This window comes from Pectinophora gossypiella, chromosome 21 (assembly GCF_024362695.1).
Source record: "Pectinophora gossypiella chromosome 21, ilPecGoss1.1, whole genome shotgun sequence".
Classification (NCBI taxonomy): domain Eukaryota; kingdom Metazoa; phylum Arthropoda; class Insecta; order Lepidoptera; family Gelechiidae; genus Pectinophora; species Pectinophora gossypiella.
The window spans coordinates 2,592,981-2,611,997 of record NC_065424.1 but is presented as its reverse complement, the minus strand read 5'-3'; the positions used below and the strand labels follow the sequence as shown (position 1 = coordinate 2,611,997).

Below are 19,017 nucleotides of genomic sequence, written 5' to 3'. Positions count from 1 at the left end.
TAGTGTTGATGCCATCAATGCCAGAACTAGAGCTGGGATCAAGGCTATCAATGATTTTAGAAATTTCGTCACTTGTACATGGCTTTAAGTTTGAGAGAACTGCAGTGTGGTGTGATGATGTTGTGTGGTGAAAAGTTGCACGGTGTGGTAAATGAGATGTATGGTGCGGTAATGTGTGGTATGTGGTTAATCGCTTAGTGGGTTTTACGCGTGAGGAACTGTTTGTATTTAACGAGAGGTTGGATTCTATTTCTTTGGCTAAAACAGATCCAATAGAGCAGAAGTATTTATTAAGTGTATTACAAATCGTGATCGGGTCTGTTATAATTCTATTGTCAATGGAGAGTGTTGGGGGAGCACAACTTTGTTTTGTTTTATTACATGACAATTTATGTATTACATTTCGAAAAAAGTATCTCAGTTAACTAGGTTAAAAAGATGTGTACCAAACAGTTTTAAATTGTATTGCGCGCACTTGACGGCAGAGCCACCGCAGCGGCGCAGTATTACAGTGCGACATTATGCCGCTGGTCTTTTCTGCCGCGCGGCGAAAAACTCGTAGTGCGCGCCTGGCCTTACAGTGCGGCATGGGCCGTACAGTCATGAGCAATATAATGTACCCACTTTAGGACTCTGTCGTACTAACATATTTGACATTTAGTGAGACTTACAGTTCAATTTGTCAAAAAATGTAATGTGACATGGTACCAAAGTGTATACATATTAATGCTCGTGACCGTACACTTATTAATTTTTCCTTTCACCAACCACTTGCAACTTTTGTCGGACGTTGCACCTTTCACGGCCGTAAGAGTGTTGACGTCTGTGGCCCATAAAGCAGTTCTCTCACGGGTCTACCGTGTACAAATGTCTGATAACTGCTCGTAACTGTCCAAAATTGTATATGCAAAAACATTTAGCGTTATCTTAAAGTGTGATCATCCTATTAGAAAGCGGCGTATAGTCTCTGTAGTATGCACGGAATAGGTTAACCTTGAAATGTTAGCTGTCACTTTTGAGCATACCTGGTTTTCTTATATGCTACGATAGATCCAAGCTCTCTCTGTCTCTTTTTCTCTGTTTCCATCACATTCTCTCTCCCTCGTGACAATCACAAAGAAAACCCTTTAAGGGAGCTGTTTAAAGAAATAAATATACTGACCGAGCAAGCCAATATATTTAAGAAAACATTGTATATGTACATAAAAATGTATCTCTCCTTCCGAGAAACTGTGAAAGGCATACAATACAATGAATAAAAATAAAATTGCTATTCAAAATTCTATATTAAGTAATTTGAATTCATCTTTTTTGGGGTTATGTATACGTTTTTACAATAAAATACCAGATAATATTTTAAATTTGTCAGAAAACACATTTAAAGCTCATGTGAAGCTTATTTTTTGTAAAAAAAACTTATTATAAGATTAATTATTACCTAAACGATAAAAATGTCTGGTACTTATTGAATGTGTTCCTCTAGTTATTAAATAACTTGTAATGCACCCTCATTGATTTAAAAGATGTGTTGCTGTTGCAGTTTGTTATCATTTCTTCTCCTTAGCCACAACACCCTGCGAAATGACACGGTACTTAAATCCAAAAATGTCACATTGACCTTTAACAAGTTTATCCATGATAATTACGTTGAATAAATTATTCTGATTTCTGATTACACCGATGGTCGATTTTTAAATCTATAACGTCGCTCATTCCAGACAATGCCTGTTCCCGGAGGCGTGCAGCAAGGAGCTCACCCTCCCCCCCTACTACGCGCGCGTCCACGACCTGCGCAAAGAGTACGTGCGCGCGTACACGCTGCGCGCGGTGGCGCCCCCCGCCGCCGCGCCGCCCCCGCCGCCGCCCCCTGACCACCCCGCCTCGCTGCTCGACATGCTCAACTGTATCCTTTACATCACATCACATGCATCATGAGTACTACTATGTATACACTTTTAAAACCATGTCACATTAACTTTTTTGACAAATTAAACCGCCAGTCTCATTAAATGTCAAATATGACAGTGCGACAGGGTTCTAAAGTGGGTACATGATATTGCTCATGCTGTACATTCATCGCATGATGAACTAAGTTAAGGACCACACACACTTAATCGAGAGTTCTATTGATCATTTTCCGATGGTTTTAATTATTTTTATAAAGTATGTTTCAAGAAGAGAGTGACAAATTGTAATAAGATATACAAAGCAGATAATACTACAAAAGTTACAGACAAAAAAACTTAATTTTTGTTTGATTTAATCAAGATAACAAAAACAAAATTAACCTAAACTGTATTGGACTGGCTTTCCCTTCGCGAGTTTTAAGCTCAAACAGGCAGACTCTTCTGAAAAAAACCGGACCTGTCAAATCTTCAGGTTAGCTAATCGGACCCTGTGAAAAAACGGGATAGTGCTAGGGTGGTTATGAACACCATAATAAACTTATTGACCATAATATTTATCGTTTAAAAGTGTATATATTCTGAGCATCTTGCGAAAGTCGAAGTCCCATCTAATGTGCAACATGGTCTAATACTACTTTAGACCATAGGCTAGTTGTATGCACTTCAATATTTTTCTTAAGACGCTAATACCAGTGTGCTGCAAATTGTCTTATGACAAGTTGCCGCTACCTATTCGAAAATGGGTTAAGGCAGGAACACTTAGGCAAAATTTTTGATAAGTAATATTCCTTACACGTATCCCACAGACCTAGGTATAGCTCCTTACGCTGGAGACAATTTCTACGCCGCTGAAGTACAAGACATGACCATGATTATACAGAGGATAATTTCCGACGGTACGTATCTATCACCGTTTATTTTATTTATATTATGTACATCCGCTCTACGTGTCCAAACTAACTATACATTCCCTTCAGCTACTGTATCGTTTTTTTTACATCTCTCTCTCTTTTATCATACTATTTCTCACTATCATTCAATTTAAGCTGACCTCATTTCTCATTTCTACCTTCATGCTTCTACCGGTGAGGGCAGGCCTGTACCCAGAAATGGGACGAATTTTGGCAGTTATGTTAAATATTTTGCAACTGACCAGTTAACAGAGAATGTCGATTTTTTTTATTTTAAAGTCGTTTATTTATACTATCATGTCTAATATACTGGTTTAACGCATATAATTAGTAATCTACTTTTTCTGACTGAAACACTTTTACTTTTTAATAATGAAAATTTTATTTTTCCAGGGTATCGGTTAGAACTGCCTGAGACGGTTGACTTAGTTTTAGAAACTGGAATTTGGTAAGTACTTATAGTATTTTTATTTTTACACTTACTATAGTTATTAAGTAGAAAATGTATTATTGTAAGTACCTCAAATAATAATGAAGTACCATCAATATCAATTTGGGAAGACACTGGCCCGATTCCTGCAGACACATCCTAAATTTATTTTAAGTTATACCTGTCATTTTGGTAGACGGATGATTGACAACTGTTAATTTTAAAATGAATAAATAACCCGGGCCAATAAAATAGGCATCTCGCTCATATGCAACCCGTTTGACGTGTGCTGTCAACTTAATTCTGTCGGGTCATTGGCCAATACTCCCAAATTGGGAACATTTCTGGGAACGGCACATCACTGGCCCCACAGGCCTCTCGTCATTTAACCAGAGTGGGTATGGAGCATACTCCAACACCCTACTCTACTTCGTGATAATGTCAAACGCCTAGTCATATAGTTACAGCAATGTTACTTAGTACATTTTATACCCGCATCGTGGGCAAATATACACTCACTAATCACAAACTATATTATTTGTTAGTGATTTTTAGCGTAATGTGCTCAATCAACCCGCCCCCGAGCCACGCTCTTGTCTGTGTAGCATTCTCCATGCTACTTTTTTAGGGAAAAATAAGGCAGTGGTTTCCCTCGAGTGGGATGGCGCCTAAGTGCAGTCATATGTATGACTTATAGTGTATGAAGTGTATAATTTTGAATGTAATTATTATAAACGGCCACTCTGCACTGTCGCATTGTGTTTCAAATTATGCTCCACGGTTCGGTCAGTATAAAATAACGTTTATATACGATTATCTTATCGAGTCAAAGTTTTTTCTAGAGTACCTTATTTTATCGACGCCGAGGTTCGCGCCCCCTCAGACACCCTCTGCGGCTAGGCTAATCTACAATAAGTCACGTCACAAAGAAACACCACAATTTTATTTGACATAATATACTTTCTTTGTATATCGTGCGGAGGTGCACAGAACAAAGCTATTACCACGCCATTACACGAAGTAATGTAAACATTTTAAACAATTGAATTATCAAAGCGTGATTATGTGAGGGTTTCATATCGATTATATTTTTCCGGTTACGGTGGACTTTATTCTGAATTTGATATGTCATTATAATATTAACCTTTGTTAGAAACAACGAGGAATTTAAAATGAAAAATAGAATAAAAATGTGATAAAAATAATCAGATTAAGAATTATGAACGACATTGAGCTGTAAGTATTTTTGACTGATTGCTTGTGGAGTTGTGGCTCTGCTCACCTCTTTAAGCATTACGCGCGTGCGTTTTTATACGTAGAAAAAAAGAATATAGTTATAAGCTGGACAATTTCCGACAAAGATTGCTCGAAAGATTTCCTTATTGTCCTAAAAAGTATGATGATTCCGTGCTTCAGAATGTATGTTAAGCCATTGGTACCGAAGTACTAGCCGTTGGGCTACCTCCCTCCCAACCCGTACTGGAGCAGCGTGGTGGACATGGCCGGATCGTGAATTTGTGGGCTGAAACTACTTGGGGGCCTATCTTAATACTCAACTAATAGCAAAAAATATTTTAAGAGACATTTTTTTTCAAATTATGGTTTACTTTTTAGCGGGATCTGGGGGCCCCTTGTAACCCCGGGGCCCTGGGCTGCAGCCCAATCAGCCCATAGGTAGATCCAGTCATGGTGGTGGAGTATGCTTTATGCCTCCTCCGGTAGATTGAGGGGTGGCCTATGGCCAGCAGCGGGACGTATATACGGCTATTTAAGTTTTTTTTTGTGTGTTTAATGTGGTGAATAATTTTAATTGTAAGAATGGATGAACTGCCGATATAACAATATTGGTGCTGGTTCCAGTACACACCATTTAATTTTATTTTAAGTTATACCTGTCATTGTCTTATCCGCCGAAAAGGAAAGGGACGGGTAATCGACAGGCATAAAATTTATGAAACTCGCGTCAATTTTAGGCAGAAATTTAAACAACCCTTTAAAATTTTACATTGGCCAATAACCCGACCGAATTAAGTTGACAGAACACAGCGAGATGACTATTTTATTCGCACGGGTTATTCATTCATTGTCTCGTTCATTTTAAAATTAACCGTTATCAGTCATCCGCCCTTTCCTTTTCGGTGGATAAGAAAATGATAGGTATAACTTAAAATAAAATTAGGAGGTGTCTGCAGCCCAATGTATCCTTTACCAACTTCTATAATCATAATCAGAGTCACATTATAGTTTGACATAAAACCGGAGAAATGCAAATCCAATCGGCTTGGAGGGTCAAACGTATAAATAAATAACCCTAGCTAGTAGATATAAAGGCTTTGGCACACCGAAATGACCAATAACGTATTACGGTCACGAGCATTAATATGTGTACACTTTGGTACCACGTCACATTAACTTTTTTGACATATTGAACTGTAAGTCTCACTGAATGTCAAATATGTTAGTGCGACAGAGTCCTAAAGTGGGTACATTATATTGCTCATGACTGTACATTTCAATGAAATAGACTGAGAAATTACTATTTGTCAAAGAGGGAGAGGACATTTATTCAAACAAGGCACACGTACTTAGTACTTACATAACAACAAACAAACAAGAGAAATAGGCTACTTTCCAACTAGTCAAATCAGTTACTTTTTACTAAACGTCAAAACACAAAATTACTATGGAATTTGTATGAAAAAGCACACTGACGTCATAGAAAAACGTGACTTATTATTACGTTTTTCTTGATTAAAATTCATAAATAAGTTAAGTAGAAAAAATAAAATGTTTTTTGATCGGTTTGGATCTGTCTTTATTCAGTAATCAGAATTTCATAATTTATCTTGAACCCGGTACCCGAGCCAATTATAATGCAAATCTATAACAAGCCACGTAAAAAAGAAAAATAATTTTACTGACAGACTAGAAAATTCCAATCTGATTTTCACGTTTATTAACAGAAGTTAATTTATTTCACCATATGAAATACTTACTAATTTTATTACTATTAACTAAACCGGGACATAGGTATCACAAAAATCACTTTGTGATCCCTAGTTTGGTTAGGACATTACAGGCTGATCACCTGTCCAAAAAGTAAGATGATCCGTGCTTCGGAAAGCACGTTAAGCCATTGGTCCCGGTTACTACTTACTGATGTAAGTAGTCGTTACATGAGCTATGTCCGGGGCCTTTGGCGGCTCACATCCCATACTACAGAAGAAGACTAATTTCATTCATTCATCTGAAAACGAAATGAGGTCAAACTATGTCGTAACAGCATGGTAGTGACATAATTAATCCCATGTGCCATAATAGTAGTAGTTTTTTTTACAAAAAAAAAGTAGTGTGTTCCACGCACGTGTGTGTACGCGGCCGGGGCTCGCTTGTCACCCGATACCGGTCGTTTTCCTGACCTAAACATCCCTGTACCACCGTATCTAACTGCCAACGTAACGTGTCGTTTATCGCTTATATAACCTATCGCTTGTTTTTTTTTTATATTTACCAACATTAATTAAAGAAACGAGCCGTGGTAGCCCAGTTGGTAGAACGCTAGCCTCTCACTTTGAGGGCGCAGGTTCGAATCCAGCACAGGCCTAAGCCAATGATTCTCGAATTTGTTTTCGAATTCATGTTTGGATCATAAATTAGTATCACGTGCTCAGCAGTGAAGGAAAACATCGTGAGGAAACCCACATTCCTGAGAAATGCATTTTCCGAGGTATGTGACCTAACCTGTATTGGGCTGGTTTCACCGCTGAGCACGTGATAATTATGTATGATCCAGACATGAATTCGAACACAAATTCGACAATCATTGGTTTAGGCCTGTGCTGGATTCGAACCTACAACCACAAAGTGAGTGGCATAAGCGTTCTACTTACTGGATTAATTATTGTATAATTTTGATTCGGATAAATCACAAAATACCGGAACATCGTGTTCTGCCCAAGCAGTTCTCGATTGGCCCACTTTAGCGATTGGCTCACAAAATATACATGTTTTAATGTCACAACAACATAACATAGGCTCACGACTATATCCCAATTGGGGTAGGCAGATAAACCACTTGTTGTGAGTGCATACATCGAATATCGTAAGCAAAATCAATCCGTGCTGATTTGTAGGTATATTTATTGAAGACTTGACAATGTCAGAAAAACACAACATAATATGTAAAAAATACGTAACAAAAAAAGAATATTTAATAACACCACACCTCACCGACCTTACTGTTACCAATGAAGTATATTTATGTAATAATCATTCTTGATTCTTCATCATCACCAGCCCATTAACGTCCCCACTGCTGGGGCACGGGCCTTCCCTATGGATGAATAGGGAAATCGGGCCTTAAACCACCACTCGGGCCCAGTGCGGATTGGTGGTTATTAACGACTGCTAATGCAGCCGGGACCAACGGCTTAACGTGCCTTCCGAAGCACGGAGGAGCTCGAGATGAAAACTTTTTTTTTGTGGTCACCCATCCTATGACCGGCCTTGATTCTTACTAACAAATTATCTTGATCCATTATAAGAAATAACTTGAAACGTACGTTATCGAATACAATTGGGGACAGAGTTATTTTCGCTTTGTTATTAGATATGTTGACTTCATAATAATAATGATAGCAGTTTTACGAAACGTCAGAACGATACATTTCTATGGAATTTGTATAGATACAAATATGATATAAGAAAACCATGGATACACAAACGTGGTTACACGTCTTACTCTTTGTTATTTATTTATTTTATTTATTTATGTATATTTTAATATAAAATTCGTAGTCCGAATAATGATACAATACAATACAAATACCAATAATAATAATAATATATGTATATGTATAATGATGAGATTGATTTTTAATCATCACATCACTAATTTAAAAGCCACGCTCTTGTCGGTGTAGCATTCACCATGCTACTTTTTTAGGGAAAAATAGGACAGTGGTTTCCCTCTTGCCTGCTGCCCAAACCCGATCCGATTTTTGATCATAAAACATAAACAGCCTATATTCGTCCCACTGCTGGGCACAGGCCTCCCCTCAATCAACCGGAGAGGGTATGGAGCATACTCCACCACGCTGCTCCACTGCGGATTGGTGGAGGAGTTTTTACGGCTAATAGACGGGACCAACGGCTTAACGTGCCCTCCGAAGCACGAAATCTTACTTTTTCGGACAATCAGGTGATTCAAGCCTGAAAAGTCCTTACAAAACAAAGGACAGTCTCACAAAGTGATTTCGACAATGTCCCCATCGGGAATCGAACGCGGACCTCCAGATCGTGAGCCTAACGCTCTAACCACTAGACCACGGAGGCTGTTCCGATTTTTGATCATCAATTTCAAATATATCTTTATTCAGTAGGTAACATACTTACACTTTGAATCGTCATTTTTTACTTAACCAGCGCCTCATCCGCCTAAAATTACTGCAGCCTCTCACTACCTGTATATCTGGGGATAAGAAGCTGCAGGAATAACCTCGGCACAGGACCCCATTTTAAACTGGCTTCGATTTCTAGATCAGCATTTTACTTATTGGCTTATTAGCATACTAGCATTTGTAATATGTATTTTTATTTTAAGCTTATTGTTACTACTTACTGATGTAAGTACGTAGTCGTTACATGAGTCATGTCAGGGGCCTATGGCGGCTCAATAATAACCCTGACACCAGGGTGGATCGGGGACCTCACAACCCACACGATAGAAGAAGAAGAAGTAGAGTACGCAGGGCAAATTGGGTCTGTCCATTAGGCACCCATTCCAATAAGCCCCCTTCCAGCACGCTCCCACATTTGAAAATTTGTTTTTCCACATTATGCCTCTTCAATGCAGAGTCCTGTAGGTAATTAGTCAATATTCAGTTATACTTGTCTATATAGAAGATATAAGATACGGCTAAAAAGGTCACATTGCTCATATAAAAGAAGTGCGCAATATCAACAAATATTAAATAGCAATATTCGTTTTCAGACGAATTGCTTTAATATGGCCTGTGAAACTAAGATACCTAGTGCTGGAAGCACATCAGAGTCTTCCTGTTATAATAATAATAATAATCCCGGTAAATACCCTCCGAAAGAGGAGATAAACTATAGTTTGAAAAAAAAAGTTTACTTATTTATAATCACTATTACAGAAACGAATACTCGTAAGGTCGATCTTTGTTTTGTTTATTTCGATAATTCCGCGCGTAGTGTCAGACGCCGCACACGGAGCGACATCCAAACTTTTTAAGTAAACTAAAATGGACCTTAACTGCTTTGTGAAATTCTGACAACGTGTACAATTCGGAAGAATCCTGATTAATTTTCTTTCAGCCTGAGAACCATCCTGTCTTTAAAAGTAATTCGTAGCTGTAGATAAAAGTAACTTTATTTTAACAATTACTTACGATTCTCCAAAAGGGAGCAGCTTACAAGTATACTAAATAAATAAAGCTAAGTTGCTATCGTATGTGCACGGTTGCTTATCAGTAAAGTTTCATAGTACACGGCGTATCGGCGCGCGCGCAACTTAAGCCGTAGGACGCACGCGCAAGACGGGCTAAGACGTCTCGACCGCGCATTCCTCCCCCGACCGTCGCACGGAGCGGACGTCTTACCCGGCACTAACAAACCGCCACGAGGACCCTTATCGCGTTTTATGTTTTAAAAACGCGTCAAAACGTTCACAAGTGTAATAAAAATCGTTTGACGATAACGGGAGTGTATTGCTTGGTGCTGCCTTCGGGACTTGGCTATCGTCAAGAAACTTGAGATAAGGAGGTGAGTGTTGATAGCTTTAGATAATTAGTTCGTCTGTGCACTGATAATTGTTTAGGTATGTGTTTGGTCAAGATTATCCATTGGAAAAACACTGTATTGATTCTTCTTTACTTTAATCCTTCGCTTAGACGCACCCTTAAATCATTGTAAATTCCTCTCATACAGGCTGCAGTCTATAGGGTCTTAAGTGTAGGCTTCAAGGTCAAGTGTGGGGTCAAATCACGGGGTGTCGTGTTCTCTTCCACGAGAAGCGGGGTTGGGTTGAAAGGTACACATTTTTTGCCACTTAGGTACGTACTAAGCTTAAGAATCTAAGTTGGATCTTTCTTTGAATGTGGGTTTTTGCATTCAATGTTCATGTTTTGTGTGCGTGTAGTTTTATAAAACAATCAGGCAAAAGTTCTATTTATGGTCTATGATGACAAGAAAAAAAAATATTGAACCATTGCTACAGAAACTAAAATAGAAATCTTTTGTTTGCACAAAAAATAAGGATTTGTCGAAGGCAGTGGTGGATAGCCTTTTTTGTTGTCAATATTTTATATTATTGACTTTTATTTAATTAAATAATACATTTAACATATAACTTCCGATAATGAGGGACTTTCCTGCCTACATTCCCCGTTTAGTTTCACCTTCTTCTTCTTTCGTGTGAGTTGTACGGTGGAGTACCAACCTCATCAACCCTGGTGTCAGGGTTACTATTGAGCCGCCAAAGGCCCCCGACATGGCTCATGTAACGACTACTTACTTACATCAGTAAGTAGTAACCGGGACCAACGGCTTAACGTGCCTTCCGAAGCACGGATCATCTTACTTTTTACAGCCTGTAATGTCCTAACCAAACTATAGGGATCACAAAGTGATTTTTGTGATATGTCCCCACCGGGATTCGAACCCGGGACCTCCGGATCGTGAGCCCAACGCTCAACCACTGGACCACGGAGGCCGTTTAGTTTCATAGGTACGTATTATTCCGTATTTAACGTAGCACAATTAGATTAGAGAGACATATCCGTCTCTTTCGTACTAGGCGATGTACTATATCTCTGTCCTGCTGTCATTTTAATTATGCTTCGTTTCATCATCATCAGCCCATTAACATCCCCACTGCTGGGGCACGGGCCTTCCCTATGGATGGATAGGGAGAACGGGCCTTAAACCATCACGCGGGCCCAGTGCGGATTGATGGTTATTAACGACTGCTAATGCAGCCGGGACCAACGGCTTAACGTGCCTTCCGAAGCACGGAGGAGCTCAAGATGAAAACTTTTTTTTGTGGTCACCCATCCTATGACCGGCCATTGCGAAAGTTGCTTTACTTCAACAATCGCAGACCGAGCACGTTTACCGCTGTGCCACCGAGCTCCTCATGCTTCGTTTGTATACTCCTTATACTTAGTAGTATGTAGTTTAGCCACCAATATTGAAAGTTACGTTAGAATAGAATAGAATTTATTGATCAATTAGTACACAATACATTAAAATTATTAAAATTATATAATATAAGGTGTATCATAATGATACGTTAAGTTCTATTGTGTATTTCATCATAGAAATATCACAACGCGTGCAATAAAATATAAGTAAAGACATATTATTATACAAAATCAAAATATGTATTAATAATATATAGAATTATCAATAGATTATTATATACGTATATTAATTGAATTATATTAAAATTTGTGTCCCGTGAATTCATTCGTTTTATAAAATATATTGTCGGTCAACAGATGACTTCGAGGTTTAATTATTTCTTCTAATAAAGATTTCCTTAGTAACTTTAAATAAGTATTCTTCGACACTGTGATCCTGTGGTACACGGGCTCGCTTCTCAATCGGAGAGCGTCGGTTCGAACCCCGTATAGTTTCAATAACACAGTTGGCTCGACCATCATAGACGGCGATACGGCTCACCACCTATCACGTTGGCAGATAGCTCGGTGAAGCATGGGTACTTAGTTCGCCCTGCGATGGATGTACAGTCATGAGCAATATAATATACCCACTTTAGGACTCGTCGCACTAACACATTTGAGATTTAGTGAGACTTACAGTTCAATTTGTCAAAAAAGTTAATGTGACATGGTACCAAAGTGTATACATATTAATGCTCGTGACCGTACCTCTGACAGCCCCAATTGGGCAATTGTGCCCCAGTCTTGATCTTATGTTACTTTATAAGTATTAAAGTAACACCTAACTGTATAAACTATCTCATATATCAGTAGAAGTAGAGCATAAAATTGATAGCATAATAGCCAATCGATAATTAATCGTAGCATAACAAGATACAGCGATTTATATTATCGTATTTTAAAATTACGTACTTAAACGAAATTATTACTTACAGTTACGATCGTAAATCAAATTGCAACTATATGTGTAATGTGCCACATTGATATACTTATATGTATTAGCCCCGGTTTCTGCAGACACCTCCTAATTTTATTTTAAGTTATACGTGTCACTTACATATCCACCGAAAAGGAAAGGGACGGACGATTGACAGCTGTTAATTTTAAAAAGAATAGGTGAATGAGTGAATAACCCGGGCAAATCTAATAGGCCTCTCGGTGGTATGCAAAACGTTTGACGTGTGCTGTCAACTCAATTCTGTCGGGTTATTGGCCAATGTAAATTTTTAGAGGGTTGTTTTAGATTTATGCCTTTTTAGATGTTTTAGAGAATTAACGCGACAGGTATCTCGCTTTCGACAATGTCCCCATCGGGAATCGAACCTGGACCTCCAGATCGTGAGCCTAACGCTCTAACCACTAGACCACGGAGGCTGTTATTAAGTGTCCAATTATCTTGAATCTTCTGTCATGAATAACTCTCAAAACTTGTCTCCTTTCCCTTACTTTTACTAGTACTTCTCTAGTAACCCTTTCTTTTCCAACTTATTATTTTCATATTCCTTCAAGACCACCTTTCTAATGCTTCGAGTCTTTCTCTGTCTTTCAGTGTCCAAGTTTCACACCCATAGAGGGCTATACTCCATACGAAAGTTTTGATGCATTGTTTTCTGATTGCTTTGGCTATGGAAGGCTTGTTTTGCCATTGCTAAATATTAGGTATACATATTATTTATTAGTTTTTCAGAGAGTCCACACGACTAGAGTCCGTGGTTCACCAGCTTGCTTCTCAAATAGGGAGCCCCGGTTCGAATTCCGGTACTGGACTTGCACTAATGAATCATTAATTTATTAATATAAATATCCACACCCACACCTCATTGAGCCTTCTGTTAGACCAACTTGATAGTTGGTGAGCCGTATCGCTGTCTATAATGGCAGAGGCAACTGTGTTAATGTATGTACCTAAATTCATCAGTAATAAAGTATTCAGGTCAGATTACAATTAGTAGCAACTCTTTATTTTACACCTATCGAGTGTCATGGCTATGCAAAACACACACACACACACCTCGATACGCACACAATTTCCAGGAACAGTTTCAAGGGCCTTAGTGTGAAAATGACATTCAGGATCTAGGAAGATATAGTAATAGGGGCTTAAATTGAGTCAGAGTAGTGATGTAGGTATCTTGGAGGCCTTTTCATCAGAGCCTACGAGCTGAGAATCATATTTTATTTATGCTTTCATTTACAACATCATCACATCTTAGGCTGTTGTCCGCCCTTGACTATGTCCGCGTGACCTTCTTTCGCGTGGCTCGTCTTTTCGTACCATTTGGGGATGATAATCGGGATAAAAGTTATACTATGTTCTTCACTAGGTCACAAACTATCTTCATACCAAATTTAATTTAAATCTGTCGAGGTTAAAAAGGTAACAGACAGACAGAGTTACTTTCGCTTTTATGATCTTCTATCGTGTGGGTTGTGAGGTGGATTACCAGCCCCATCAACCCTGGTGTCAGGGTTATTATTGAGCCGCCATAAGCCCCTGACATGACTCATGTAACGAATACATCAGTAAGTAACCGGGACCAACGGCTTAACGTGCCTTCCGAAGCACGGATCATCTTACTTTTTGGACAGGATCCAGCCTGTAATGTCCTAACGAAACTAGGGATCACAAAGTGGTCTTTGTGATTTGTCCCCACCGGGATTCGAACCCGGGACCTCCGCATCGTGAGCACAACGCTCAGCCACTGGGGCATGGAGGCCGCTGCATTTATGATGTTAGTGTGGATTGTATTGCATAGAAAGGGGGGTTTTTAAAAGCACCAGTAGAGGCTCTGCGGTGTCAAGTTACATTGCGCCACTTTGTCAACGGAAACTACTGAACGGCAACCAACAACAAATGCCTAACACACCACACACAACCTAAATACAGGCTAGACCGCTGACTCAGGCAGAAAGGCATTTCACAAGCAACCGTGTTTAGGTATCACAAGTTGTAACTTCAAACAAACGGGCCTTCTTTTCGCAATTCACACGAATGGGTATTTCACGTCAATTTTCCTATTAATATGGTAGATAATTTTGTCAAAGAACTAGACTAATACATATTACTTGTAAACGCGAAAGTTTGTGAAGATGTGTGGATGTTACTAACAGATTGGGGTGAAAATGATAGTTTTATATAGTTTAAATAATATATAAAAAATAATTAAGTAAGTATAAAAATCTAAACTAGAAATGGAAACCAGTCTAAGATGATCAAAAAATATTTTAAAAAGTTATCGCTGTTTTGTATTCAACTGTCACATTAAAGAAGGGTTTTGACGTTTCGATAAAAGTTCCATTTGACTAGGTCATTTAGCCTGAACCGTAATAGAAAAGCAATAAATACATACATCAAACCATTACTGATAGTTATATTTGCATGGCAACTTTTGTAAAAGTAATATTTCTGTTCACAATAAGTCGGGAAAACAGTTATTTCATTTGAATATTAGATTTGATTTCCTTTGGCCTTCGTACTTTTATTACCAATTTAAAAGTTAACAATAGAGTATTACTGAACGGTATTTTATGTGTAGAACATGCTTAGGTACTTTCGATCATTGAGATTAATTATTTTTGATTTTATTTATTTACACAGACTTACACTCGCAAATTCAATAAATTCAATGTCACAACTGAGGGGGTGGGATTAAAAAAGCCACATTGAAACAGTTCATAAATGATTATCACGTGCTCAGCGGCGAAGGAAAACGTCGTGATGAAACCCACAGTCCCGAGAAATGCATTTTCGGAGGTATGTGACCTAACCTGTATTGGGCTGGTTTTCCCTTCGCGGGTTGGAAGGTTAGACAGACACGCCTGTCTATTAGAAGCGCCTTTCTATAATAAAACCGGACCTGTCAAATCTTCTTGTTAGGTAAGCGGACCCTGTGAAAAACGGAATAATAGTAGGTATTCATCTAAAAGATTGCGAATTTTGCTGTTTAGATGAATTCCTTTGCTGTTTAGAGTAGTTCATTTTTTGTACATTACATATCGAGTAATTAAAGTACGAAACGAACTCATAATCTAATGTCGAGAAAAAATTGAATAGGTTCATGCTCATTGACTGCATATCGGCAAATTCTGAATGCTAGATCGAATGGCTATTGTTCACAGTGTTTTGTCTTGCCCTTTGTAGGGCCTCTGTTAAAGTTATTTGCATTCCAAGACATTTCAATGCAAAAAATCCTACGCTGAACTGGGACCGAATATCATATCGACATATCGAATATCGACATGGATCACATCCCCCTGAAAGTTCAGCAATTTTGTTTTTTTTTTTAGATGTATTGCTTCAATGTGGCCTTATTCACACCCCTCCCCACCCCCTCGGTAGTCATAACTTTAAAAGGTTGAGTTACAGAGCACCGCACGTCAGAATTCATAATTAATTTACTTGCATTAAAATACTATTAGTCTCACGTCTTTTTCTTATTGTGTGGGTTGTGAGGTGGAATACCAGCCCCATCAACCCTGCTGTCAGGGCTATTATTCAGCCGCCAAAGGCCCCCGACATGGCTCATGTAACGATTACTCTTATATCAGTAAGTAGTAACCGCGACCAACGGCTTAACGTGCCCTCCGAAGCACGGATCATCTTACTTTCATCTTTTTGATCAGCCTGTAATGAAAACTAGAGATCACAAAGTGATTTTTGAGATATGTCCCCACCGGGATTCGAACCCGGGGCCTCCGGATCATGAGCCCAACGCTCAACCACTGGACCACAGAGGCCGTTAGATTTAGGTCATCGTAATAGAAAGCAGAAAACTCGGTGAAGTGTGGGTACTTAGTTCATCTTGCGATGGATGTACCTCTGCCTACCCCAATTGGGTATTAGACGTGAGCTTATGCCTTGATGGCGGAATCTAGTTGGCTATGGGAAAGTATGGGAAGGATTCAGATTGACATTTTGTGTCGAATTTGACGTGGAAATCTGTGTAATATATCGACATTGATGATCTTAGTAAAAGATGCAGTTTGATCAAGCAAGCAATTCGGAACTGAGTCTGGCAGGCAAGGACCTTTCATAGACAACTGTCATTACCTGCATACCTACATAGGTGAGCATTAGTTTCTTTTTTATTTCAAAGCCGAATAACAAAGCATATATTTAATATGCTTTGTTATTCGGCTTGCAATGGTGTGAAAGGATTTTCAAATCTACGTCCAATGTTTTCACTGGCTTTCCCTTTCCGCACTGCGTGAGAGAACCTTCATTCAGTACCTGTGTATAGACCACCCTTCTAAGACCATAGTCTTTTTTTGTTTTGGTTTTCCCGGAAGGGTAAGGCAAGGGAACTATGCCCATACAGCAAAGGCTTGTGGAAAAATTCATTACAAATTTATCATCATCACTAATTTAAGATCCACGCTCAATTGGGATATTATTTAAATGATTTGTTCGTCTGTTATTGGTGTTTTATAAATTGTAAAAATTTTGGTTTTATAAATATTAATTTTAAGATCGTATTTTTGAAAAACTGTGTTCATTTTATTTAGTAAGATTTCTAGGTCTTCTTTATTATTGGTTAGTATCGCAATATCGTCTGCACATCTGATACTAATTATATTCTGCCCATGTATTGTTTTTCCATTACTGATTCTAGCAATTTCATTCATTTCAAATTTATACACATTAAAAATCTTTATCTTTTTTATCTTTATCTTGAAGGGACCACACCGGACCAAATTGACTGTATATGTGGTCTATTTACTTATAGGTGTTATTTCATTAATTTACACGCGGTCGAGTGTCAACCACTTATCACGACACTGCCCTTCAATCAACCTTTTATTTACAGCAATATATAGATATTAGTGTAAACAACACTATCTTCCTACGACATTGTCGGCTCATTCATATGAAGCTACGTTTGAAATTGATTTAACCTAATGACTATCTTACAATAATAAATAACTACTTACGTCAATTAATTTCCACCAGTGAATTCGACTTTATTGAGTTTGAATTCATTTTTGGATCATAGATATTTTTTGTTTTGGTTTTCCCCGAAGAGTAAGGCAAAGGGAACTATGCCCATACAGCCATGTCTGACGTATTTTTTTTTTCTTGATGATTAATGAAATGATGAAAGGTGATGATGATGAAACCTAAGCCCCCACCCTCGGAGTAGACTCCTACTCCGAACCCCAAACGAATTAACTCAAAAGTCCGCATAAACTTTTGAGTTATGAAGCGGCTTCCCGGCACGAAGCGAAAATAGGCAGATACACTTTGTTTATTGAATACTCCAATATAATAACACTCGCGAATGTCTTCCGACTAACTTAATGCGATCATTAACCACAAAACACCACTTCGTATTAATTATTTAGATTACTCAATGAAGAAAGCAACTGTCCCGTTCCCGTTTCCCGCCGAAAAGCCGGATCATAGATAATTCGTCGCTGACGTCGCAAAAAGACGTATCTGCAATTTTTTGCTAAAATAATTTGTATCTTATTGACAATTGCAAATGGTGCAAATCAGATTCGCCAAAAATTTTAGATACGTCTGTTTGCGACGTCAGCGACGAATTGATATCATGTGGTTTCCAGGATTTGTACCCGGTTTATATATAAGTTGTAATATACAGGGCGGCCCAGAAGTTCACGTTCAAAATAAAAAACTAGATAGAGGGGCTCATTAGCTACCAGAAATACTCAAATCAAATCAAATATACTTTATTGCACACAACATACAAAACAAATTCACACAGATGATGATAGATACAGTACAATCTGGCGGCCTTATTGCTAAGCAGCAATTTCTTCCAGGCAACCAGTGGATAGGAAACATTATTACAATTTGGTGCGGGACAGTGCAACATCTAGTATAAAATAATAAATACTATAAATAAAAAACAAATAAAATACTCCCGTGTAAGTTCAGCGATTATTTATGGTTTAGGAGATGTGACCCACTTTGTACCTTTTTCCAGATTTTGTACCTGCTGTCTAAAACAACTGTAAACTGCAAACTGTAAATAATCGCTGAACATACATGGGGGTGTTTCTGGTAGTTAACGAGCCCCTCTATCTAGTTTTTCATTTTTAACGTGAACTTCTGGGCCACACTGTATATATTAAAGGTTAGTTTCGCAAATAAATAAATTGTAGTAGTCACCTATCTCGTACCACCGTCTTCTTCTAGTCAAAAACTCTAAAGTGGTTTGAATAAGCACTTCCTAGACGAGGTAAGCGTATTCCATGTACTACTGGGTGATATTGTGATTTGTGATTGAATGTTAACTATAAAAAACTTACCGACTCATCATCATCTCTAGCGTTATCCCGTTTTTCACAGGGTTTGCTTACCTAACCTGAAGATTTGACAGGTTTTTTACAGAAGCGACTGCCCGTCTGACCTTCCAAGTTTCCAACCCGCGAAGGGAATACCAGCCCAATACAGGTTAGGTCACACACCTCCGAAAATGCATTTCTCGGTAATGTGGGTTTCCTCACAATGTTTTCCCTACAAAAACTTACCGACTATTTTATACAATTAAATATACCTAGAAGAAAGTAGACAAAACATTAAAGATATCTGTCCACTC

At 38.4% G+C, this 19,017-nt stretch overlaps 1 protein-coding gene across 2 annotated transcripts in view; it reads left to right on the top strand.

Moving 5' to 3' along the window:
• The window catches only part of LOC126376508 (RNA-binding protein fusilli), a 107,015-nt gene that overhangs the window by 64,827 nt on the left and 23,171 nt on the right, over window positions 1-19,017 (top strand). For both annotated transcript variants that reach the window (XM_050023947.1, XM_050023946.1), the window contains exons 4-6: window positions 1,719-1,903; window positions 2,714-2,803; window positions 3,212-3,266. In XM_050023947.1, coding sequence (XP_049879904.1) covers window positions 1,719-1,903; window positions 2,714-2,803; window positions 3,212-3,266 — 330 coding nt within the window. The remainder of the gene's footprint in view (window positions 1-1,718; window positions 1,904-2,713; window positions 2,804-3,211; window positions 3,267-19,017) is intronic.